At 32.8% G+C, this 27,909-nt stretch overlaps 1 protein-coding gene across 2 annotated transcripts in view; it reads right to left on the bottom strand.

Annotated features, from left to right (window-relative positions):
• Window positions 1-27,909, bottom strand: part of LOC132704336 (protein kibra) — a 100,127-nt gene that overhangs the window by 29,483 nt on the left and 42,735 nt on the right. The window contains exons 2-4 of one of the 2 annotated variants that reach the window (XM_060674272.1): window positions 23,470-23,579; window positions 22,965-23,059; window positions 3,775-3,883 (exon numbers count right to left, since the gene is read on the bottom strand). In XM_060674272.1, coding sequence (XP_060530255.1) covers window positions 3,775-3,883; window positions 22,965-23,059; window positions 23,470-23,579 — 314 coding nt within the window. Of the gene's footprint in view, window positions 1-3,774; window positions 3,884-7,157; window positions 7,825-22,964; window positions 23,060-23,469; window positions 23,580-27,909 lie in introns of those variants that run through there. The other variant, XM_060674273.1, reaches the window with a different exon arrangement.

Here is a 27,909-nt window from a genome sequence, read left to right as displayed (position 1 = left end):
TTTCACCCTCACTCGGAAACAGGTTAACCCAGTTGTGAAACCAGATTTATTAGATTGCTTAATAGTATCTTTAGACCAAAATTATTTTGAATTTAATGGACAGATTTACATCTCTAAGGAAGGTTTGATTATGGGAAACCCACTTAGTCCTTTGTTAGCCGAGATTTTTATGGATAATTTGGAAAATATCATACTAGAACATCCTTTAAGAAAAGCTTTCTATGGTGGTATAGATACGTGGATTATGTCTTTGCTAGCTTTGTTGGAACGGACAGACAATTATTTTTTTTTAACTTACATTAACTCATTACATAATCGTATAAAATTCACTATCGAGATTGAAGAGGATAACTCTATTAATTTTTTAGATTTAACTTTTACGAAAAAGCAAAACAACTTAGATTTTTCCATATACCATAAACCTTCACACACGGACACAGTACGTAACAGCTCAAATCACCCTTATACACAAAAAATGGCTGCATTTCACCCTTTTATACACAGACTTCTTAATACGCTACTCTCAACAGAAAATTACAACAAAGAACTTAATATCACTAAACAAATTGTACTGAACAAAGGCTACAATGCGTCCATTATCGATAAAATTAAAACAAATTCAGACAACAGTAAACTCTAATTATCCGAAACCTAATACAGAACACGAACAATTTAAAACAATTACATACATAGGACAACCTAGTGAAAAAGTTTCAAAACATTTGACAAAATGTGGTTTAAAAATAGCTTTCAGAACTAACAACACAATAGGAAAATATTTAAAAAACAATAAAACGAAATGTCCAAAATCCCAAAAATCAGGTGTCTACAGGTTAAACTGTGGATCATGTCCTAAAATTTATATTGGACAAACAGGTAGATCCTTCAAGAAACGCTTTGACGAACATAAAAGAGCGTTTAAAAACAATAGCTTAGATTCTAATTATGCTACACACTTAAACACAGAAAAACACATTTTTCACGACAATTTTGATATTTTACTTACAGCCACAAAAAGTAGAAAATGAAATTTATTGGAAGCCATGGACATTAACAAAATGAGACATTCAAATGTATTGCTTAACGATCAATTAGATTTAAATACCTCTGCATTATTAAACTTAAATTCTCACAACAACATTAATTAAGATTTTAATGTCATTTTTCGGTATATATAGTAGCAGGTACTTTGTAAATATTACATATGATAAAAACACGGTATTGTCGAAACAATTGTCACGTGAAAATATATAATTTCACTTCAGTTCACGTGTGCACCATTTTTGCAATTTGAATATTACGCGGTTTTATAGGTAACACGATTGGGTAAAGGTCCGTGTATTTTTTCGGTGCATATATATTTCAAATGCCCAAGAAATTTTTGCAAGATGAAATTGAAAATCAATGGTAAAGTAGTGACGATGAATTTTATATTAACGCGCCTGCAAATGATAGACTAGATAGTGATAGTATTAGTGACTCTATTGGTGGTAGTGATATTATAGTTACTAAAAGACAGAGAAACATACCTTTACCATCAAGTTCAAGCAGTAGTGAAGAAAACGAGAATATAACACAACCTGGTAATTTTTTTGGATAAAATGGTAGGATCACATATTCCATAGATTTTTCAAGCTCTTTTTTACCAATGAGCTAATAATAAAATTAGTTGAACAAACAAATAACTACGCTAGACATAAAATAGCACAGAAGAGGTTGTCAAAACGTGGGTAGATACTGAGTTTACCGCATTTATTGGGGTTGTCCTAAATGTGGGTACGATAATCTTATCTAATTTCCAAGAGTCTTGGCGACAACATTCTAACGCCAAAATACCTTTTTTTAGTAGCATATTTAGAAGAGAACGGTTTTTATAAATTTTGAGGATGCTCCACTTGCATGAAAACCATCTCTCTTAGGGCTCGAACTCAGAAAGTCAGTCACTGTTTAGATTAATTGGACAAGCAATTCAAAGAACATTTTCTTCCATCAAAAGAGATATTGGCAGACGAATCTGTTGTTGGATTTAAGGGGTAAAATTAGTTATTTAACTTACAATCCTAACAAGCCTACGAAATGGGGGATACGGATTTATATAATGACGGATGCTAACACCGGATATGTTTATTCAATTTTGCCGTACTAAAGAAGTTTGACATCGGAAGATTTAGTGAGACCTGATTTACCTGTAGGCACAAGGATAGTGTTACATCTGTGTCAAATATTATTAGACAATAACACCGATAGATACTATACGAGATTGCCACTTGCAGAAGAATTATTAAAACTAAATGCTCATTTGACAGGTACTATTCAAACCAACCGCAAATTTATATCTGATTCTATCATATCTATCATGCTGTTTCCTGAGGAAGTCTTTAAAATGGTGGCGAAAGTTATTTTTCTGTGTCAATGCATATTTATTATATAACATTTCACAACGGGGCCAAAACAAAAAACCAATGACACAAGTTTGTTCTGGAATTGATTGACGAGATGACAAAAAACTTTCGGCAGGGGTCCAAAATTTCTGGCAGATCATGATCTGTAGATACACAAGAGCGGCTAAATGGTAAATTACATATTTTACGCCAGAATAATGGATAGAAAAAAGACTGTGCGGTATGTTGTAACCGTAAAGTACAAGGCAGCAGGCGGGAAACTAGGTATATATACAAGATTATATAAATTAATTTAATAATAATGGTACTGACTATGATAATAATAATAAAATATTGAACAAAAAATCCAATAATTTTTATAAAGCGATTTTTTTTATTAAAAAAAAAATCCAATATAAAAAAAATCGGAGTAGACAGCAAAATAATAGCCCGAGCGCAGTGTACTCGTGAAATGACATATATTCGAGTGCAAAGGGTTAATTATTAACATTCAATTAGAAAACAACCTCACCCGATCTCATTGTGCAAAAACAGCAAAAAAAAAAGAGGTAAAAATATTTGTAGAAAAGTTTTATGCATTTCACTAACAACTTAATATACAAAAAAAGATCTCATTGAATTTTTATCGATTGATTGATTGAACATGAAGAAAAAATGAAATAATTGTTTTTTGTTTCTTCGTTTTTTACCCAATTTTTTCCCCACTCAAATTACGTCATCGTAAACGATTATGCATTCATTAAACATGATTTTTAAAATAACATTTGTGTTCTTTTGCTATTGCAAATTATTTATTACGAATATACGAATTTTATTCGTTGAGTTGAAAAAAATGGTCGAAAAAGGAAAAAAAAAAAACAAGGATTTAAATTTTTCTTCACGTTAAAAAAGTTTTAAAATTAATATTGTTCTTTTTCGTTTTCTCGTGAACGAGGCGTAAAGCGTTCTGTCAAATTTCACACCCCACAATATTTGGAGGCAAAAAAATTAATGAAGGAAGGATTGAATAATTTCTCAGATGAGATGCTTTATTTCTTTTATGATTTTCTAGTTACTACTTAAAACGTCAACAATTACTAAACTTAATCTTTAACAAAGTGACTGAAGCTGATTTTTTTTTATTTTAAAAAAAGTATTAAAACCCAACGATATCACAACGTAGTAATTCGCCATCTAGTGGCAGGGCACCTAATCGCAATCATCTCAGTAGTAGCACGACTCTCTTTTAAAAATTTACCTAATAATTTTTTTTTCCAATTTTTAGGAACTCTGTTTCCCCAATACCGTACCTCGTTGCTCTTACTGGGACACCCGGAATTTTAAATTGTACGTTACGTTAAAATGATCTTATTGGGTAGCCTGTACAACTTACGACTAGTTCTCGATGTAGTTAAAGTTGCTAGGGCGTTGTTGAGATGGTTGTACTCGTCCTGGGCCAACATCAGTCTCTGGCTTTTTACTTGGTAAATATCCTTTTTGGCCTGCAACAAAATATAACAATTATGCATAAAATTTAGGCACAGATTAATATTGCACACTTGTGTCTAATTCATATGTTGATTTTCAATCAAAGTTAAAAACAGGTTTTTCTTGTTTAATTTCAGAATTTTTAACAATATTTGTTTCGTTGTATATACATATGTGCACGTGTAGTGATAAGTTAGTAGTTATTATTTATTAGTAAATTCAAAAAGTATTTTTTAAAATTAATTTGGAACATTTTTTTTTGAAAAAATAAAAAAATGAAATATTTTTTTACTTTTTTTTACTTTTTACAAAACTTCTGCATTTCTCCTGCGTCGGTTTTTGCTAATTCGAACTTGCTGACGTTTCACCAATCATCCTGTTGGCTTCTTCAGAGCTTGACTGAGAGTGGCATAACTGGCAGAAGTTTTGTAAAAAGTATTACAGTAGCCTGTGAAAGTTTCTTTGAAAAATCAAAAGAAATATTTTATTTTTTATTTGAAAAAAAAAAGGTATTAAATCGATAAAATATTTAAAAGTTAATTCAACTCTGTCGAGAGTACGATAATAGATATACAAAAATCAAAATCAAATTTCTGGTTATCAAAACCATACACTAATAATTTATAAACGGCATAATTTCCAAAAAAAAAAACTTGAATATTCGCGAAAATTTACGTCACTGTTGACATTGGTTTGACTGAACGAATGTAAATTACTAAAGATGCATAGATGGAAAATTTTTAAAGAGGGGATACGGAAATGAGATGCAACAATTACGTTTACAAGTGAGGAGTTGCAAGATTTTATAGTGATAGATCAGGATTTGCCTACAACAGAAGACTTGACAGAGGAAGCCATATTACAACAAGCAAGAAAGGGTGAGGAAGAGCACCAAGAGGAAGAAGAAGATGAAGAAGTTCATCTGGGACCACCACCAACCATTCAACAAGCCCTATATTCAATTAAGCTGCCCGAAGAAATGGTGGAAATACAAGCCAAAGTACGAAATGCGTATTGGCATACTAAAAAAATTCAAAAGAAAATGGCCGATGATTTGAAACATTAAATGTAGTTCTTAAATATTTATATAAAATGTAGATGTTAAAATATGTATATAAAATAATTAAATATTAAAGAACACATATGCGTATTGTTATTTTTCAAGTGGCAGTCCCGTCAATTTAATAGCAGGTAGCCCTTTTTTTTTAAATAAAAATCGTTTATTATTTATCTTGTTATGATATTATGTTATTTCATTAAAACTGTAAAGGTAAAAAAAACACTTTTCAAATTTTCTTTTTCTGAAGGACACAGTTAATTGCGGCGTGACGCATGCGCAAAAGATCCACACCTTCTCTACGAAAATGTCATAGCCACCTGCGGCGCATCACTTTTTACCGTATTAGGGCCACTATATTATCTTATAGCTATATGGTTTAGCCTAAAGAAAGAGCTTTGGAACTAATCAGTAACGTTCTTTTTAATTAAATACTTTTTAATAAATAATGGTAAAATTTGGTTAAATTGAGTTAAAGTTAATCAAAAAAAAATCATAAAAACGCTTAACCCGCTCCTACGTTCATATTGACATTTAATATAATCATATAAAAATAAAAATCACGGAGCAGTCTTAAAGTGTCTGCTTTTTAAGCTTTGTCTCTTGCCAATTAGTAATTCCAGCATTTTTAAATAACTTCTGGATTCTTCCTGCGAAACAGTTTTTTTTTATCGAAACAAATATAGCGAAAAATACCGTTCGAACATACTTTATGCGAAATTTTACGCCCTACAAAAAAGGTTTGAATACTTTTTTCGATAAATTCAACCCTGTAAAAGTTATTGGAAGATTAAATAGCATTCATAAATAAATTCATCCTTTTTGAATTTTGAATTAAATCTCAATTAAATGCATACGGGTAGGTAATGAAATAGAAAAATATCAAAATTAGGTTCAAAATAATTTATATTATGGCTTATTAATAATAATATTTAGATAATTATTGTCCTTCTATCAATTTTACATTTTTTTTGTCAAACGTTCTTTAGTCAAACGGATATTTGGCTCTGTATTCACTTACAACTTGAATTAAATATTGTTTCTGGTCTTCTTGAGTGGTTAGTCTATTAATATAATCTTGTGTTAACTGAATAGCTCTTTCGGCGACATCGTTTACTACTTGCATTTAAATAATCATCATTACTAATCCACGTATCAGCATTTGTTTCCAAAAACATTTTATTGATTTTGAAAATTAAATCTATCAAATAATTTACCGTCTAAAAGGATCGAATTTTGAATCTTCACTATTCTCCAACGCTATAACCATTTTATATTTAACATCAATAGACAGATTTAGATTGAAAAATGCTAGAGCAGCTGTTTCAGCATTTAAATACCATAAATGATTTTTAAATTTCTGCAAAACAGCTTAAAAGCAATAATTTTTTTTGCAATTGTCTACCTAATTCATAAACATTTGGAAATATATAGATTTTTAGAATATAAATCGCAGGAGCATGATGGCTCCTGGTTTGTAAAATTTGACTTTCTCGGCATCCATTTTACCAAGGAAAACTTGGCATAATTCCAAGAGCTCGTTCTAGTCATCACGAGGTAAGATTGAGCATAAGAACTCTTGAACTTTGGAATTTGTTTCTCTAACCTTTTTGAGTAATTTTCGAGGAATTTTATTTCCTACTAAACCATTCTTGTCCTTGGTTTGATCAAGATTATTCCAATTTGCCTGAAAATTCTTAAACAATGCAACATTTGCCCCATCAGTACCTGGCATTTAGTTAGAATCATGTGAATGAAGTTCTCTCAGGTTGCTAATAGATGGCGTTTTTTTTTATAAAAGGGAATTAATTAAAAACGAAAATTTATGTTCAAGTACGTTAATATACAGTCACTTATGCGCCTATTACAGTTATTTCATAATTTTCTTGCAAAAAAAAGATAGTAGATAGAAAAAAAAAGTAAAACGATGAATTTATTTATGAATGCTACATAATCTTTGAATAACTTTTACAGGGCTGAATTTATCGAAAAAAGTATTCAGACCTTTTTTGTAGAGCGTGAAATTTCCGACAAAATATGTTCGAACGGTATTTTTCGCTATATTTGTTTCGATAAAAAAAAACAAATTGCAAAAAGGGCGAAAATCCCATGTTATTTAAATGGGAAACGGATTATGATTTTTATAAAAAGTATTACAGCAGCCTGTGAAAGTTTCTTTAAAAAAAAAATGCCGCATTTCTAACCGTTTGACCAATTATCTCGACACTTACGAAAACTCCAATCTCGGCGACGGCAGCGTGGTGGTATCCCGAGGGATACCTCCTGTAGCGGGAACCGAACACGTAGGAAGCCGGTAACGTATGAAACCGTGCGATACCACTTTCCGACGGCACACCCTCGCCCAGGGGTGGCAACGTACGCACCCGGAATACCGTCGGCGGAGCCGTATGATGTACCAAACACAAGGGCCACATCTTCGTGCCGACTGAGGTACCGTGAGGCGGCCTTGGGCCGTCCTTCAGCTTTCGAACGATAATTTCCGTGTGCATTCCACACGGACCGGCCATTGCGACGCGATGGAAGGAGAGGTAGAAGGGCATTGTTTCAGATGGCCGCCGGCCGGCGTCCGTTAATCTCGTTGCCGTAATTAGGACATTTAAATTTTCGTCTGCCCCGTAACGGCGATGCTTTAACGCTAATGCCGTTTTTCGCGTAATAGTTCAAAAACGACAAATACACGTGTTGTATAGGGTGGGCCGTTTATCTTGGGACACTAAAGTCTGTTCATAGTTATAAGAAAGTGACTAACTGATACGAATTTAGGAAAGACCCGGGCACATGCTTTATACATTTAAGTTTAAGATTCCGGAAGAAAACTTCACTCCTCGTCATTTGTTTAAACAAAATCAAATTTATTTATGACGCGCCGCGCTGCCGAGCGTCTCGCACTGTATTGAAGGTTTTATCAGTGATAATTGAAAATATTATAACAAAATATTATTAAAAAACAAAATTTATTATTATTTATGTTATTTTTTTTTAACAATGTTATTTTTACCAAACAGCGTAAATTTGGAAAAAAATAATCAACTTTAATTTTTTAAAACTGTTATGCTCTATATCTATTTTTTCAAGGTAATTTAGTAAATTATTATTTTTAAATTTACTAGTCAACACTTCATCTTCAGTTAACAAAAGAAAAATCGCTCCGTTACGATTTTCATTTGTTTTTCGCGTATCCAAGTAAATAACAAAATCATTTTAGAAGTCATTCCTGTCTATTCGTGACATAAGTTTATACGCAGAGCATGAAATAATTTTAAAAATAAAAGCTGTAGTGTTGTTGAGTTGTGTTTTTTTAGTTAATATTTTAGTATTATAATTTTTAATTGAAATAATATGTTCTGTGATTTAAAATGGACCGAGTGAATTATGAACTTATGTGATTAAAAAATTAGTTTTAATTATTATTTAAATATAACTTTGCCGATTTAGTTAATCATAAAAATGATTTTGGTGTTGATGCTGATTGGACTTTTTTCGCTACATCTCATGGCAAAGGAGCGTGTGATCGCCTAGCAGGGAATGTAAAAAGACAAGCTTATTGTGCTAGTCTCCAACGTGATAAGAACAACCACATAACAACCCCACTTTCCTTTTTTCAGTTGGTCCAAAGTTTAAAAAAAAAAAATAACAACCACGATTCGAACGCTTAACTACAATAAAAAATACTCGCCAATTTCATTATTACAAACCATTGGAAAATTTTTCACTAGAATGCACGCTCGTTTCAGAGGACGAAAATGTATTTATTAAAAAAAAAAGTTTAAAAAAAATTAAAATAACTGACGACAAATTTACAATTAAATTATTTAAGCTTGTTTGTTCTATTTAGTATGTTATGATTGTTAATATTGTTAAAACAAATAAAATTTTATTAATAATATTTATAATAAAATACCATAAATAATAATAAAATTTGTTTTATAATAATATTTTGTATTATTATTTTAAATTATCACTGATAAAACCTTCAATGCAGTTCGAGACGCTCGGCAGCGCGGTGCTTCCGCAGCGCTCGGCGCCCGGCGCGCTGTCGAAGATAAATTCATTTTGTTGCAGTGAAATTTTCTTCCAAAATCCTAAACATAAATGTGACCGATAAAAACAACATGATTTTTTTTTTACCAAGAAATGCTGCTGAAATTTCATAAATTTATCTCTTACGGTTGATTTTGAATCAATTTTTAATTAAAAGTGCATACATTTTTCATTATAAAAAAAAAAGTTGTTAAAATCAAAATTTTAAAAAATCGTTTGAGGGATCAATTTTCCAATATAAGTACTTATAAAAAATATATATATAGATTAATTTTTTATGATCGAGTGGTAACTGGGGGGGCCACGTGACGTGATCTACTATACTTTTTCTAAGACCGTTAGTTTTTGGGTACATTTTCGCAAAACAACACAAATACACTCACTAAAACGACCGTGATTGCTCCCAAACGCGTGAGGTTATAGCCCGGAAATGTCCTAAGTGGCTCGAATCTGTGGGACAAGAAACTCGCGGGGTAAAGTGACGCTTCCCGCACGCTAGATCTGCGTATAATTGGGTATTTTACACAAGAGAATAGAAAAAAATATTCTCACTCACAATCTCACTCTTTGGTCTAAGCTCCAAGGTACTGAACCCGAAATGTTTAGCTGACACAATGATCTCCATCGATGTGTCTTCAATGTGCAAGTTTACGAACGAGTGTATTTATCCTACTTGATGTAGTGTCGTTTAGAAGTGGAGGTTTTGGGGGTTTTATTTCTTATAGATCGGAGTGTTTGACACAGTTTTTGATAGAAAGCGTCATTAAAGTTAGAAAAAAAAATATTTACCTTAAAATTTAAAATATAATCGGATGGATTTGTAAGAGAATAGAAAGCAACTTGCGGTGGTTTCTTTTACAAGTGGAGGTTTTGGTTAAATAGTAGTGGTTACAGATGAGTCTTGAGAAAACAGAATACTTGGTAGTAAACAGCGATGGAAATTTAAATATCTAGGAGTACTTGTGAATAAAAACGGGGCAGGAGACACATAAATAAAACACAGAATGCAACAAAGTAGGAACTCATTCCAGTGGGATAAGAATATCTTAAGTAAAAACAAAAAACGAGTGGCGAAAGCAATGGTGGAGGCAGTTTTGAGATACGGATCAGATGCTTAATAAATCCTTCTAAAAAGAAGGATCTTAACTATAGAACGATTAGAAAGAGAAACCAATGAGGAAGTAAGAGCTCGAATGAGAACAGAAGAAACGGTGATGGATCGAATAGACCATACTTGAAATGGTTTGGATACTTATTAATACCAAAAGAATATTTTTGAGACCACCAGGGAAAAGAAAACGAGGCAGACCAGGTAGATCGTGGATGGAAACGATCAGAAGAATAATGAATGAGCGAAATCTACAGGAAGAGGATGTCATTAACGAAATATTGTATTTGTCTTAAAATTCACAATATGATATCTGGATGGATGGATGGATATCTAAGAAAACACAAATGTCTCAACAATTATTCGCATTGGTATGAGGCACGTTTAGCTGAAACAACTGAAGAGTACAGGAAGGCTACTCTAGAACATGGTAAATAAAAATAGGATTTTGGAATATAATTATTGCTAACTTGAACTAAAATACTTTGTGACAGAATATACAAAAAATATATAAATTGTCAATGAAAAAGTATAAAAAAGAAACTTTAAATCCAATACACAAAAACTTGGCAATAAAGATGAAGGTCCATAATCTATGATTGCAATCTTATCACTGTGGTATTGCTGTAAAAAAATCATGTGCTTTTTGAGAACAGAATCTTTTCAGATGCTGTAGGTCTTGAAATTTAGCTTTGGATACAAGTATTGGCCCATCATAAGCTACAGTTGGAAGCAAAAAACACATTTCAGGTAGCGAAAGTCTTTTTCTTTTATGTTTTATGATAACATTTTCAAGTTCTCGACCATTATAATTTTCCCGATGTATCATCATATGAGGGTGATTTTCGGTTACAGTTAATTCTATGACCGGTCTTGAAGGGCATATAAATATCCGCTAGAATTTTGGTTCAACTCTTAAAAATGGACTGGTCTTCAAAAGAAATAAATTTAAAAGGGCTTGATTTTGTTCGGGAATCCTGCATTCCATTCTTGAGGCAGTTCAAAGTACGTCTTCTATTTCGCTAAACTCATATTTCTATCGCATTCTACACGGACAGGAAAACCCATTTTGATTGTGTTAAGTTTTTTTACCGAATGAGTAACATTCTAAACACCGTGAAATTTTTATTTTGTCCACAGCATGAATCACAAAATATTGTAAGCTTCTTGACATCAAAATCCAGATGGTTAAAAATGTAATCCCATAGCAGTGAAGGAACATCATCGGCACGCTTTTTCCTGAAACTTGAGTATAAATATAGAAAAGAGCTCCAGAGATCGAAACGACATGTATGTTGAACATGTAGAACGAAAATTGTCTATGATAATCCGTGTCATTAGTTGTAGTATTCGGCAGATGAAGATTTTTTCGAAAATCCATTATAATAGCTTCCTTGGTTTTGTCTTTTTGAACCTCAAGCCTAGAAGCTTTTTTACGTTTACAAAAGGTGTCTGCTCTTTTTAAATGTATTTTTTTCAACTTGCAAGATTCGCAGTTCTGTGTGCAACTGCAGTGCATTGTGATCATCTGCACTTTGATTTTTTTTTCAATGTCGTCAATTTTTAGTTTCAACTCATCGCATGTACTACCCAAGAGCAATATTAAACTTGGTGTTGAATATTTCTCTATATTTTTCATAAGAAACTAATTTGTCAGGATATTTTTCTTGGTACATAGAGTACATGTTCTTAATATTGAGCTCAGTAGGTAAATAAACCTTTGTTGTTTTAGCCAAGTCATAGTGAGACTTTCTAACTCTAAAAACATCTAATGTGTTCCATGACCGAATATGTTACTTCTCTAGAAAGTCGGTTAGGTCTGGAAGAGTGCTTTCCTCGCATATCTAATGGCGCTGAACCCGTTGATTTCAATCCGCTTTGTATAGTTTGTAGCCTTTTTGCAGTTATGCCATGTAAGGCTAAAAATGTTTTATAGCACATTGGGATTTCACAAAGTTCGTTGTTTCTTAACAATCTCACGTTATAGGTACAAGAAAATTAATGGAAATCAGCTTCATCTTCAGATTTCCTGGGACGATAGAGTGTTATTAAACCACTCGGATAAAGGGATTGTTCATCATAACTTTGTAGTTGATTAAACTTAGACACGATCGCGCTTAAATCGGCTGCAGTAAGATTTCGGAAACATTTAAGTTTTGAACATTTGCAGTCTTGTCCAGTTTGATGACTACTTAAGCGTAATTTTTTAGTCACATCCTGCATTCGTCCATAGGATTTTCTTTGCATTGTTTTTTGTTGCACAACAACAAAAAATACACCACAAAACTTTAAAAACAGAACAATCAATAATTACACCAATAAACCAGCCAGCCAGCGAAATACCTCGACTGTCATCTTTCTTGCGCACAACCTGTGATACCTTGACCTTTTGTGCCCACTACCATATATTTTCTTATAGGTGGATAGTGTTTTATAGCCGATATATTATACGAAATAACTGTCTTATTTGGGCAAAAAATGGACCCTCACCTTTGTTCCCCTGTACTCTTCAACTGCAAATGACCTCAATATATAAGTTTATGAACGAATCACCCCGTGTATTTGGTTTGAGATGGTAGCAAATGGTCGAATGTTCAAATTGTCGAAAATACCGCAAACAAAAAAAAAAAAACTTAGTCTACGTAGTCTACGTCCAACATCGGAGATGGAAGGACCTCTGAAGAAGCTCGCCACTCGTGCTAGCGAAACGTTAGGAAGTAATTACAACCGACGACGGCCTTTAAACCCGAATCAAGATAATAGCTCATCAACGGGCCGCGAAAGCCTTAACCAATTTAAAAAAAATATTATACTATGTTTTGGGAATAATTATTAAAATGCTTGTGCTTAAAATTTTTGTTTCATTTCAACCATTTCAACAGTTTTACATAATAAAATAGAACAATCAGTACAAATATTTTCTGCTACAGCAATGCAACAACAAAAAATTTGGTGGGGTCATTAGGGACATTTCTGGGCCGCTCTAGAGCCATGAGTCCAGTCTCATATGGCTATGGGAAATGCCCCACCTTATTTGTAAAGTAGGCTAGGGGTAGGAGTCCATAAATGTGTGTTACCCCAAGGCTCACTCGCAACTAGCTACGACAAATTGCACAGTGAATTTAGTCCCCTTATAATCAGTTTTATTCCTATCGTCAGGTGTAAACCCTACCTATTTTGTTAAAAAATGAATTTTGTGTTGGACTTTGTCATTCATAAATATGATTTGAAAGACGTCAACTTTTACCTTAGCAGGTGGCTGTAATAAATAGGGGGCGATAATGACAACAAAATATTGAAAAAATACTCACGGGTTAATAAAAAATATTCTTTTGAATGCACCCTTCGATAAAATTAACCTATATTTTTTTGGAAACAATAATTGATCGTATGCATAGGAATTCATGTGTCCTAGTATCGTCTGTCAAATTACAAAGTTTACCATTTGACCGTCTGCTACATCGAGAACCCTCGCGAGACGAGACTTTCCGAAACGGGACCGAACGCCGTTCGGAATTTTCGACCATTTGTGGTGTTCCCTTTAGTTTGCCGAAAATATTGTTTATTTTATCGTTTTTTTGCTGCGTATTTCGTAAAACTTCACAAAACAAAAACAAATTTCGACAAAAGCTTCAAAGGTCATCGATGTCTAACAGATAATAATAAATACGTGAAACGGCAGCAGGCCGACTCCCTCCTCGCCTATTTCCGTTTTTCTTTTTCGTAATAGTCCCAATAAATAATATCGTTCGAGAACGAAGCTCGGGAGCGCGCAAACATTGGCTCAACCTGTTGCGCCACACGATGAAGGCGACCGAACGCACAGGAATTCGCGTTCGGTCGCGATCGGCCTTCGTCGGTGGAATGCGGTGGCCTGCTGAGATCGTGCGGCGTAACACAGGTAGCTGCTGCAATGTGCGGTTTATCTTCTCTCCCGACCCCGCGTAACGGGCGGCGTGCCCTACGAGCGAGTCGCTTGCAGATGCGGATGCCGTATTTTTTTTTTCGACGAGTAAGAAAACATCAGCGGGCCGTGTAGTAAGGCTGGTAGCCAGTCATTTATCGCGAGTAGCCGTACGCTTTTTTGACGTTCGCATCGAGCGATACAGGCGCCCAAATCTCCGGGCTTGCAGTGGAATCGCAAACCTTTCAAATTCGTACCACGCAAAATGACGTTCATGAAAAACCTTCGTCAAAATCATAAATTAGCGGAAATACTGCGACGTTGGAATATTTACAAAAAATAATTTATGGGTTCTTGATCTGCAGCTGTCAAATTAGGTATGGGAACACAGATCGATATTTCTGACAGACTGCGTTAAATCTGGAGCTGTAAAATCAGATATAGGCCATCCAGGAGTTCCAATTGATGTTTCTAACAGTAAAAAACCAGATTGTGTTCAACATGGAGATGTAAAATCAGATATAGATAATCCTGGAGCTCCAAGTGATATTTATGACAGTGAAAACAGGATGGTATTAAATCTGGAGTCGTCAAATTAGGCATACGTAATTCTAGACCACAAACTGATATTTTTGACAGTGAAAACCCAAATTGTGTTATATCTGGAACTGTAAGATCAGATATAGGTAACCCTGGAGCTCCAACTGATATTTCTGACAATGAAAAACCGGATGGTATTAAATCTGGAATTGTCAAATTAGGCATAGGTAAGTCTAGAGCACAAACTGATATTTCCGACAGTGAAAACCCAGATTGTGTTACATATCGAGATGTAAAATCAGATATAGGTAACCCTGGAGCTCCAACTGATATTTATGACAGTGAAAACCAGATGGTACTCAATCTGGAATCCTCAAATTAGGCATACGTAAGTCTAGAGCACAAACTGATATTTTTGACAGTGAAAACCCAAATTGTGTTAAATCTGGAACTGTAAGATCAAATATAGGTAACCCTGGAACTCCAACTAATATTTATGACAGTGAAAAACCAGATTGCGTTAAATATGGAGATGTAAAATCAGATATAGGTAACCCTAGAGCTCCAACTGATATTTCTGACAGTGAAAAACCGTATGGTATTAAATCTGGAGTTGTCAAATTAGGCATACGCAAGTCTAGATTTCGAACAGGTATTCCTGACAGTGAAACCCAAATTGTGTTAAATCTGGAAATGTACGATATAGGTAACCCTGGAGCTCCAACTGATATTTGTGACAGTGAAAACCCTGGACGGTATTAAATCTGGAGTCGTCAAATTAGGCATAGGTAAGTTTAGAGTACAACCTCGTATTTCGGGCAGTAAAAAACCAGATTGTGTTAAATCTGGAACTGTAAGATCAGATATAGATAACAATGGAGCTCCAACTGATATTGACAGTGAAAAGCCGGATGATATTAAATCTGGAGTTGTCAAATTTGGCGTACGTTATTATCGTCAAGCCCATAATTATTTTTGAAGATAATGATAGTTGTATCAGTATTACTCAAAATCCTACAAGTCATTAAACTAAATTATATTTCCTCATTTTCCTAATTCAAGCAGCACCTTTTTTACATTAAATTTGTTATTGTTTCCCAGACAGCACAATGTATTAGATTATAAAATACACTATTAATAATTGTATTTCCTTAAGATGAGTGTACAAAGTTTAAGTTTAGTTTGAAATTAATTTTTGAGGGGACGTGTTGGGATAGTTGCAAAAACTAATTTCATGGATTCTTTGTTTTAATGTAAATAACAATTATAACTTATCTTTTTATCAAATAATATAAAATGATTCAAAGTTAAAAAAACATAACTTTGATACAATGCGCTTCTTTTGTCACACTTTGTATCTAAATAAAAACCTAATATTAATTACAACAAAAAGTACGACGTACGCGCAGTACCATCCGCATACCAGACCAATTAAAAACGAGTATTACAATACCAATATTCCAAAAAGGTCATAAGAATAATTCTAGCAATTATCTTACTTAACACACATAACACTCAAACTGCTATCCAAAGAATTTACCAATAAGATCTCCAAAGAAGGCTTCCAACAAAACAGGTCAACAATAGATGATATTTTCATAGTCAGACAATTGTTCAGAAAGCAATTATGCAACATGTGCTTTATTAAAGCTTTTTATTCTGTCAGATTGAAAGACGTATTCAAACTACTAATAGAAGAAAATCAGCTCAGCAGCATGGTGAAGATAATTAAACCTCGGGAGTCGATATCAAATCTGGAATGCGTCATGAAAAAACAAACAAAAATCCTATGTTATGCACACTATGCGATCTTAATCGCAGATAATGAAGATGACCTACAGCTTCTAAACTTTTAAAACTGTGCCGGAAACCTATAATATGCAGATATCGGCATCTAAGTATTAAATATTGAGTTGTCAAATTAGGCACACGGAAGTCTAGAGCACAAACTGATATTTTTGACAGTAAAAACCCAAATTATGTTAAATCTGGAACTGTAAAATCAGATATAGGTAACCCTGGAGCTCCAACTGATATTTCTGACAATGAAAAACCGGATGGTATTAAATCTGGAGTTGTCAAATTAGGCATAGGTAAGTCTAGAGTACAACCTGGTATTTCCGGCAGTAAAAAACCAGATTGTAAATGTGGAGATATAAAATCAGATATGGGTACCCCTGGAACTCCAACTAATATTTATGACAGTGAAAAACCAGATTGTGTGTGTATATTTATATCCAGCTACGGAGTCAGGAAAATATAGCGGCCTATGTATCAGGTTATCTCACGGATGTTATACAGAAAAACAAAGATATGAGGTTGGAGAAAGAAATGAATGTCGATACAGCAGAAACAAAAAGGATATTTAGGACAACGAGGAAAACATTAATAGACAGAATCAGGAACAATGAAATAGGAGACCTCTTTAACGTACAGGTTATAGTAAGGTATGGAAGACAGAGGAAGCGGGAGTTTAGCCAGCATGTAACACGATAGACTAGAGCAAGGGACTCAATACCAGAGGGTACTAGACCACCAGAAAGATAATATTAGTGAAGGATAGATAGCTGGCAGTCCACATCACAAAAAAAGAGATTGAACAAGAACAGACCCAAGGACTAATATCAGAAGAAGAAGAAGAAGAGATATTAAAGCTAATTTTAATAAAGAATGCACAAATAAAGACATAAGATACTACTACGATCGAAATTTTATAGTTGATTTCGAGAAAAATTAAGACAAGGAATACTGCACTGGGTTTTTGTGTAAAAAAAGGGTAAATGCAAAAATTTAAAGATTATTGCTCTATAATCTTATGCAAATGTCAGAAAAAACAAATGACGATCGCAAGCTGTCAAAATGACAGCAACATAATCGTAGACTTTTTTCCTGATTCCAAAAACAGATATTGGAGATATTTGAGTTTAAACATAATTATCATTCGATTTCTGGACAATTGTTTAAAAATGGTCAAGTCAGCCTTGATAGCAACCATACTATATATATTTGCGATTGTTGTAACAATGTTCTACTTTTGACAAGTAATCAAAACTAAAGATCTGCAGCGTAAGTTAAATAACTTAAGAGATTTCTAATGGGTTATACAGAGGAAGAAAAACGCCAAATAAGAAAATTATATTATTCAAACAATAAAAATATCAATAAGTAACATTTTCCACATAACCTCCATTATTTTGTATACATCGGACAATATTTTCTTTCACTTTCATATTAATACAAGGGGTGATAGAATCAGGGGTTTCTCTGCTTCGATCTTGTAAAGCGATATTAAGTCTTTCTATAATCACTTCTACATTTTCAGGTCTATTATAACAATTTTTTTAAGTACCTCCACAAAAAATACCGCAAGTCTTCAGGTCGGGCCTGTTGGCAGGCCATTTGATAGTTCCTTGTTGTGAAAGAAGCCTCATAGGTAAATATTATTCTGTTTAGAAAATTGCTACCTTTTTGAGATCTTCTATACATTTCAGTGCAAAATTCAAGGAACTTGGTGGCCTTCATCAAAATTTCTTTCTATTGTATTTATTGAACGAACTCCTCCACCCGGCTATATTTGTCGATATTTTCTTTTAACTCTTGTAACGTTATCTAAGTTTGAATACTATAATTTTATTATTTCCCGTTTTTTCTTCCTCCGTAAAACTCATCTGAGGAAAAAAAGAAGCGATGCCGACATTTTCTCAATTGTAGATGAAAATGATCAAGATATAATACGGCGTAAAATTTACCAGTTATACGAGGAACAAAGCGTGCCTACATTAGATATCTTAATTAGGAGGCTTGAAAAAGATGAAACCGGTGTTAAATGTGGCAGACCTACCTTATGGAAGTGTATTGAACACATGGGATTTAGATTTAAAAAAAAATGTCAAAAGGCAAGTTTTAAAGGAATCTTTTAGTATTCAGAAATGGCGACTGGAATATCTAGAAAAAATTAGGATTTACAGAGAACAACAAAGGTCAATTATTTACTTGGATGAAACCTGGCTCGACACTTATGATACCCCGGAAAAGGGCTGGGTTGACTCAACTGATATGCGTAAAAGAAACGCGCCATCAAAAAGAGGTAAAAGAATAATTATTTTGCATGCTGGCTCGAAACATGGTTGGATTCCAAATGGACTTTCTCTGTCTGCGAAAAATATTAAAGATTCTTCTCTGGATTACAATGAAGACACCACCGCTGATTTATTTGAAAGTGGGTTTAAAAACAAACTAGTTCCAAACATTCCTGCTAACAGCGTCATTGTAATGGACAATCCAAGTTATCACAGCACGCAGTTGACTAAAAACTAAAACCCCTTCCTCATGTGACACAAAAGCAACAATCCAAAACTACATGTATAATAACGACATTTATTTTCACGAAGATTGTACCAAAAAGCAATTAATGGAGGTTGTACAAAGCTTGAACCTACAAAAGGAATACGTCTGTGATAATTATGCAAAAAATGTAGGGCATACAGTTTTAAGGCTTCCCCTTACCACTGTATATTTAATCCCATTGAACATGTTTGGCACCAACTGAAATCTGCCATTCGTCGTAACAATGTTTTTCCCCGTGTTAACTCCAATGTCCTCAAACTTATAGAAACCGAAGTTTTTAACATCCCTCCACAAAATAGGGCAAGTTCTGCTAAACATAAAAAAGCAAAAAAAAAAACAATCGTATATCCATATTGCAAATAATATAGAACAAATAATAATTAGAACAGGCGATGATAGACATAGTAATATATCATATATCACATATTATGAAATAATTTTAAGTAATTTAAGTAGGTAATAAAAATAATTTGTAATTTTATTATAGATTTAAACATAAACACATACATAAATAAATAAATATTGTTTAGTATCTTTCCAAACAAAACCCCAAATAATTAAATTCTAAGCAAAATATGGACCTGTTCGGCCATATTTCATTCTTAGAGCTTGCCCAGGTCTTTCCTTAATTTGTATCAGTCAGTCACTTTCTTATATCTATGAACAAACTTTATTTAACTTACACTGCAGGTCCTTAGGTTTGATTAGTTGTCAAAAGTAGAACATACAATGTGGTTGCTATCAAGGCAGGCTTGACCATTTTTTAACAATTGTCCAGAAATCGAACGATAACTATTTTTAAACTGAAATATCTCCAAAACGACTGAATGAAATGTCAATAAACTATATGTTTTCGAAATCGGGAAGATTTAAGCCAATATTATATATACGGCATTCCATTTTGACAGCTCACGATCGTCGGTTTTTCTGACATTTGCATAGGATAATAGATCAAACTTTCGTATTTACACTTTTTTTTCTATCTTTCAAACGTAACCCTGCAGGTGGGTGTCAAAATATAACGAATAACCCTGTACGCTGCTTAGCTATCGACCCGTCGACAATAAAAGCATTCGCACAAAAGAATGTGCCCACTTTCATCGCCCGGTCTCAAACAAAACCAAAACCGCCACGCGGCGCTATGCGCGGAATGCGAGCCATATCGAATTAACAAAATAATCTTATATTTCAAGCGACCTCGGGGGACCTCGAGCACTAGCGGGCTCGTGCTGACCTCGAGAGGCCGTGCTCTATGTTCTTCGGTTCGGAGCGGTGGATGTAGCAAAACGGCATTCTTCGGTACAGCGACGACGATTGACAATGGGTCAGAAGCGGAAAAGTTCTTTGACATTTTTGATTCGTTTTTTGTTATTGAAAAGTAGAACCATCGGCCAATCGTATGTCACTAATAAATTTAAATAAATTGCTATAACATGACGCCAAGCACAATAGTGTTAGCTGATCGTTTATCGATATATAGATTTTATTTTCACTTTCGAAAGTAGAAAATGTTAAAATAAAATCAAAAATATTATACCGGGTGTTTTCTAATTGAATGTCATTTTAAAAAGAAAACTTCATATGTCCCAAACATCTTAACTTTTCAGATACGGGGTATATTTTGTATCAAGAGGCACTATTTAGTGTACCACTTTTTTTTTTAAATACACCTGTCTATTTTGGCAGACATTGATTGTACGACACTGATTTCTCTTATAATAAAAATTATTCTTACAATCACCAATCATTTCTTAAGAAATTTAATTTCTTGATTTTTTTATATAAGTTATTCTGTTTTCAAACATGACAAATAATAATTAGTAAAACTTTAATTAATGTTGTGGGAATTTAAGTTCAATAAAGGAGAGGTATTTAATTCTAATTGATCGTTAAGCAGTACATTAGAATGTCTCATTTTGTTAATCTCCATGGCTTCCAATAAATTTAATTTTCTTCCTTTTGTGGCTGTATGATATATGATATCATTCTAGAACATCCTTAATCGTATAAAATTCACTATCGAGATTAAACAGGATAAGTCTATTAATTTTTTAGACTTAACAATTACGAAAATGCAAAACAAATTAGATTTTTCCATTTATCACAAACCTTCGCACACTTTTATACACAGACTTCTTAATACGCCATTCTCAACAGAAAATTACTACAACAAAGAACTCATTAAACAAATTGCACTGAACAACGGCTACAATCCTTCAATTATCGATAAAATTATAAATAAAAAACAAATCCAGACAACAGTAAAGTCTATTTATCCGAAACCTAATACAGAACACCAACAATTTAAAACAATTACATACATAGGAGAACCCAGTGAAAAAGTTTCAAAACATTTGTCAAAATGTGGTTTAAAAATAGTTTTCAGAACTAACAACACAATAGGAAAATTTTTAAAAAACAATAAAACGAAAAAAAAAATTGGACAAACAGGTAGAACCTTCAAGAAATGCATTAACGAACATAAAAAAGCTTTTAAAAACAATGGTCTAGATTCTAATTATGCTACACATTTAAACACAGAAAAACACATTTTTTACGACAATTTTGATATATTACATAGAGCCACAAAAAGTAGAAAATTAAATTTATTGGAAGCCATGGAGATTAACAAAATGAGACATTCAAAGTAACGATCAATTACATTTAAATACCTCTCTTTTAGTGAACCTAAATTCTCACAACATTAATTAAGGTTTTATTGTCATTTTTCGGTATATATACTAGCACGTAGTTTGTAAATATTACATTTGATAAAGGTTGTCGAAACACTTGTCATGTGAAAATATATAATTTCGTGAAAATCTGAACTTTTAGATTTTATTTATACAGTTATAATAAGCCAAAATTCTCTCCTGAACTTTAAGATTTTATTTATACAGTTATAATAAACCAAAATTCTCTCAAACACCTTTAGGTTTTGCGGAATCAAATTTGATAAGTTTACTCTGTCACATATTTTATATAAAATACAAACAATTTATATAAAATACAAAGTCTAAAGCAGAGAACATAAAATCACAAATATTACTTTAAATTTTACATTGAAAAAAAAAAAAACAAATATACAGGTAAATCTCAGAGTTTTTATATTTGTCTTTAGACTTGCGTATATTCTTTTATTAATTCGTTGCCTCTTTATGCATTTATGTTTATTAAGTTATTTATTGCTTCGAAGCTCGCAGATGCAATAAATTATTTGAGATATTTTTTAAAAGCACTTAATGATCTTAATATTATGAGATCTCTGCCGTAAATCTTGTAGGTCTGTGAAAATGTGTAAGATATTTGCCCTATTTGTTTTTTTTACATTTATTATGTTTTTGAAAATATTTATAATCGATTGTTAGAATGTGCAATTTAAAATTATTTAAAAATATACAGAGTAGGTCAACAAAGTGTGATGAATAAAATATAAATTCTTTGTGAAATTCTGCAATTTTTTAATTAATAATAATGCATATCCAAACATAATAGTTTTTCCAATATTTAATTTTTTGTAAAAAAATACCAGCTTTCATTTGCAGAAATATTATTTTTGATATTTGATATTAGCGTTATTCAAAGATGACTTAAAAAACAAATGCAGGGAATACGAATTAAATGCTACAGGGTGTTTAAAATAAAAGAATACATTTGAATAATTTTAATTTTTAATACTTTTCAATTTATTTTAGCTTTTTCAATATTTACCCTTCTTTCTGTTTAAGACAATTCCTATAACTTTAATTGGTCATCACAAAATGACTTTATCAATTTTTTTTCCTGACAACTGACTAAATACATTCAGAAAATATATTGTGGTGTCGGTAAATAAAAAGAAAAAATAAGTATAAATATAAGTAAAAAATACTTCTTTGGAAGTAATACTTTGCACGGCGGAGTATGTATGTTTTTTTGGTCACGCTTTTTTGAGTCACCCTGTACATTTAATGTTCTGTACACTTCTCTCTCAGATTGGTGATGAGTGAACATTATAAAAGGAGGATGTTTTTTTTCATACTCCCTAAATATTTCCGAATGTTGCGAAACAATATGGAAAAACACAAAAAAAATTACCTCTAAAACATCTTGAGCGGTTTGCAGGTAGTCCCTCAACATGGCTTCTTGTACTGCCCGCCATTCCTGCCGCGGGTCCTCTAACTGAGTGGATTCTGCAAATATAAATGGAAACTGAAAATTTTCGACAATTTTCAGGTTCTTTTAGATTATTGTGTATAATTGAAAAACCCTGTATATGATCGGAAAAATCCTTGAAATAGAAGTTATAGTGTCGATCAAGCTAATGGCATTTTCAAAAATAAAAAAAAAACTTGGCAAGTCTTGATCGCACCCAATTTCTACTTTTTAGATACGGGTGTGGACTTTCTCTTCGGTGCTAAATTTGAAGTAGACAGACGGAGAACGGAGAACGGACAAACAGATAAAAAAAAGTTTTTTTTCGACGCTGATCATTTCTGTACCAGTGAGCGTCCCCTAGGACCAACCGTTGCCGAGATGTGACTTTTGTTGCCAATGTTGTAGAAAACGCAACAGTTGAGTAAAACCATGCGTAAAAACTTACGCGTTATGTGATTAATGTAGTACGGTCCTATTTGTCCGTCGAAGGCTTCTTCCCATCCCAACGGTAATTCATTTCCTATGCAGTCTGCAAACGTTTGAGGCTTTGTATATCTGAAATGAAAGAAAATAATCATCGATCTGTCAAGTAAGACTAATCATCGGTCATATCTTGGAAGCTACACGTTATCGGTCGTCCCATGAAATTAACTATCACAAATTCTCGTATTGCTTCATTAATGCAAAACATTCGATAGGAATGACCACAGTCTCTTATTGCCTAAAATTAGATTTTATGGGTTGAAAATGAATCATTAAATATTGTCACGACTTTTTTTTGGATGGTGGATTGTGTTTTTTCAGAGACCTTTAATGCGGTTTCTGGGGTGCCCCAAGGCTCTATACTTGGTCTTAATTTTTTTTATAATTAACACTTCAGAACTTCTTAGGCAAGGTGCGAGCTTTTGCTAATGACACACAGCATTGCTATTTTGTTTTTAGTACTTGCACTGAGACAAATTATTTTCGATTTAAATTTACTAAAGGATATTTCCGAGCAACACCTGCTAAAAAAGCAACATACAAGAAAGTTTTTCTCATAACAGCATTCATCCTCATAATTCTTTTTCTACTCTCGTCTGTAAAACACGTGCGGGAAGCGTCACTTTACCACGTCAGTTTCGTTTCCTACGGAACTTAGCCACTTCGGACATTTCCGCGATGTTACGCCACGGGTTTGGAAGCAATCGGATGTTTTCAAAGCCCTTTTCAAAATTTATTTATTTCACCAGCAGGTAGTACGGCTAGTACTGACTCACGGGACATATTTTTTATTTATTTATTTATTTATTGGTTCCTGTCACTAGGCGTAGGTTATTGCATTGACAACAGTAGATAATGATATGTTTACTTGCTTTCCGGATTTATTTAAGTTTATACGCTATCTAAATAAACTAGGTTTTAGTCTGGTTTACCAGGGTTAAGTTTGATTAGCCTCAGGCTGGACTGTATATATTTATCTTGTAGTATCTTGTGAGGAATTCACCTGGCGATGAAGATGAAAAAGGCGAAGAAACGCCATATTGAATTCTTTTTTGAAATAATAATAGTAAAAATACAAACAGAAAAACAACAGGTTTGTAGTTTATTTCTGAAAGAATTTAATAATGACCCCATTAAATCTCAACTTTCAGTTGCTCACGTATATCAAGTGTTAGGGCTGATTAACTGCTCATCAATTACTTCTAAAAGATTTCTTTAACATTTTAAAAAGAAAAGATGGTCTGCTGTCAATAAACCAAAGGGATAAAGCTACCATTAGCGTCTGCGTCCTCCTTCTCTGCAGTCCACTTGTTAGGTAGTTTGCATTTTCAGTGTCTTCAAGTTTTGTTAACGGTGTTCTTGTTGGTTTTTAGAGTAGTTCATTTTTTTTTTAAATAGTTGTATAAATTAAGCAAGAAAGGGCGAAAGATCACATCTAAACATATTTAATAATTTTTTATTAATTATTAAATTATTTAATTTTTTAATTAAAAAAAAACCTTTCATTTTATTTATTTTTATTCGAAATATGACTGGCATTATTAATTCAAACTTTAATTCTAATAAAAATATTATATGTTATAAGAAAACCTGTTACACTAACATTGCACGTGACTGAAATTAAAAAAAAAAAACAGGACTTTCTAGTCTATGGATAGCATTAACAGAAAAAAAAGGAAATTTAAAATAATATTCCGTGATGGTGACTTTATTATCTGTTAATTATAATCTAATGGTATGCTTTTCAATCCAGTTTGTTATCGATTTATTAAAACGCACCAAAGAAGGAAAATCATATTTAATTTTGACCAAATCGTTAACGTTACGATATTTAGCGATTTTATACCCTAAAAAAAAATTCTGAGAGGTATTTCGTTTAAGTTGTAATGAAATGCAGTAGCGGTAGACGAAACCACGCCTTTTCACATTCCGCATCCTTCAGCTTGTGAAGTAAATAAACCTCAGGCAGCACTTTGAATTTTTTTCAATATACGACACCACAATGGTAATTTTTTTTAAAGATTTTCAATTAGAATGTGCCTTGAGCTATACAATCATTTTAAACGACCAATGGCCCCTTGCCAAGATGTATTTTTCAAAGCGAAGTTTCGTGTCTATAAGCGACCCCAGATTTTCTCAATTCTCAATTTTTAGAATTCTGCCAATTCGTTCAAGATTGCTGCTGCTGGCGAGAGGGATCCAAAAAACATAGTAAGGAGCGAAGAAAATGGGATGGCACCAATTTTTTTTGTTCAGTAAATTGTAAGTATAAACCATATTTTAAATTATTAATAAAAAAATTTAACTCAAAGTTATATTACATTTCCTTTATTGGCAAATTATTGGTAGCTAACGTCAACAATTTTAATGTTTTTACAAAAGTTTTCAAATATTTGATTTGGTACAAGTAGCAAAGATATTTTAAAATCCGCTTTTTTAACGAATGTAGACCCAAATTAATTTTTTTTTTGGATTTTACAGCCAAAAATTGCACTGGATAAAAACTAATAAAAAAGCGAACAAGTCCAGTTTAATGAGGACTTATGAAAAGCACCCATTAAAGCCACTTAAAAACTGAGCAACCCCAATTTAACCCATTTTGTCCCAGTAGTACGTTAATGCACCACCTATTCTATGGTCTTTTTTGTCCTATCCAGGAAATATTTTTGCGCATTCATTTAGAAATTTTATTATTAACACTACTAAAGGACATAAAACCATAGAAATGTCTAATTTATGTGTAAAGGAAAGATCTTATATATGACTTCAAAAGTTAACAAAAGCTGTACATACATTTGTATCACATTTTCAAGTAAATCCAAAAAAATTATTTTGGATTTGTATTGCCATTTTTGTTAAGTCTATAGCATGTAGATTACATCGCAGAAAACATACATTGGAAATACTATATTGATTATGCTTTATTCAAAAGGAATTAGAGGCGGCTATGGAGGAGATCGTGATGGATGAGTACAATAACAATGAAAGTCGTAAGTATTATTTGGATTTACGTATTCTTATGTATTGTAGCTATTTATCCTAAAAATAACGTGAAAAAATATTTACAGAACATATTGACGCGGTCTATATTCTACCCGACGTGGACACCTTGACTGACGAATGAACGATAACATAAATCTACAAGAGTTTGGGGAAAAATTGATTTAGGTGGAACTTTCGAGTTACATACACCGAATGATACAGCTGTCCTTCAACATTCCTGTAATTCATCAACTACTGAACCTGAATGGAACTCATCAGATGATGAAACCCTGGAATTCAAAAGAAGACGTATGCTTTCTGCTGCTTCTACTGTCAAATGGAAGAAAGGTCTGATTGAGTACACTCACACACCTATATCCGATGAATTTAGATCATGTGAGGAACTAAAAAATAGGCTTTGTGGAAAAACTCCGCTTGAAATATTTTTTATGTTTTTTGATGACGGAGTGATTGATTGGATTTAAATCTTACATTGCTTTGCGACTTTTAAAAACTGATAAAACAATTATTCAAAGAAACCTTGCACCTGCCATAGATGAAGTGCGTTATGATAATCAAGGTCACCTCATGATTGTTCACGCTAATAAAGCCCGAATGAGATGTAGAACCTGCCACATCCACACAATTTTCGTTTGTAATAATTGTAATGTGCATTTACATACTTCATGCTTTGTAAAATATCACCAAAAATTAAACCGGGTGTTGCCAGTGATGCCATAAAATATGCATTTTTTTGTATCAAATCAGGTTCTATTTGGAAAACAATCTATTTTTAGTTGTTTTCTATCGAATTTGAATTTCTTTTGTATATTTATGTATAAATTATATGTTACATCTCATGTGCCCCAAAACATTATTTAATGTTTTTTCCCAGTGGTTCGTTTACGCACCAACATTTTTTTGTATGTTATGATTAGTAAAGTTTATACAAAACAAATTCCATATGATATTTCTGGACCGACCAAGAGACTAAAAACGCAATATATGTGCAAAAAAAAGAAACACAGAGATATTTTTCAAAACCACAATTATAGTTTCATTTCTTTAATTAACTTTACAACAAAGCTCTTCGATTATACTTATATCAGGTCTAATTTTCAGGTCTTTTTCTGTTTCTGTACTTAAATTTAGCTTCAATTCTAATTTTTTAAGAAGTTTAGTATTTAAGTGTTGCCGTGTAAAGGTAAAGGTTTTCAGTGGAGCATAAATTTTCCTTAAAAAAGACACTTGTTCAAATATAAGTGAAATATATTACGCCAATATATAAATTATAAATCTTCTATCCGGAAATGCGATATCGTTTCGATGTTTTATAAAGTTCTGTAATTGAAGAGGCTTCCCCCAATGCAATCATATATTTTCTATTTCTCGTGACGCGTATTCATTAAAACTAACTAGC

The sequence above is a fragment of the Cylas formicarius genome, unplaced genomic scaffold, assembly GCF_029955315.1.
Source record: "Cylas formicarius isolate icCylForm1 unplaced genomic scaffold, icCylForm1.1 PGA_scaffold_7__23_contigs__length_41026272, whole genome shotgun sequence".
Lineage (NCBI taxonomy): Eukaryota > Metazoa > Arthropoda > Insecta > Coleoptera > Brentidae > Cylas > Cylas formicarius.
The sequence above is the reverse complement of the archived record's forward strand: the minus strand, read 5'-3'. Positions and strand labels throughout refer to the sequence as shown.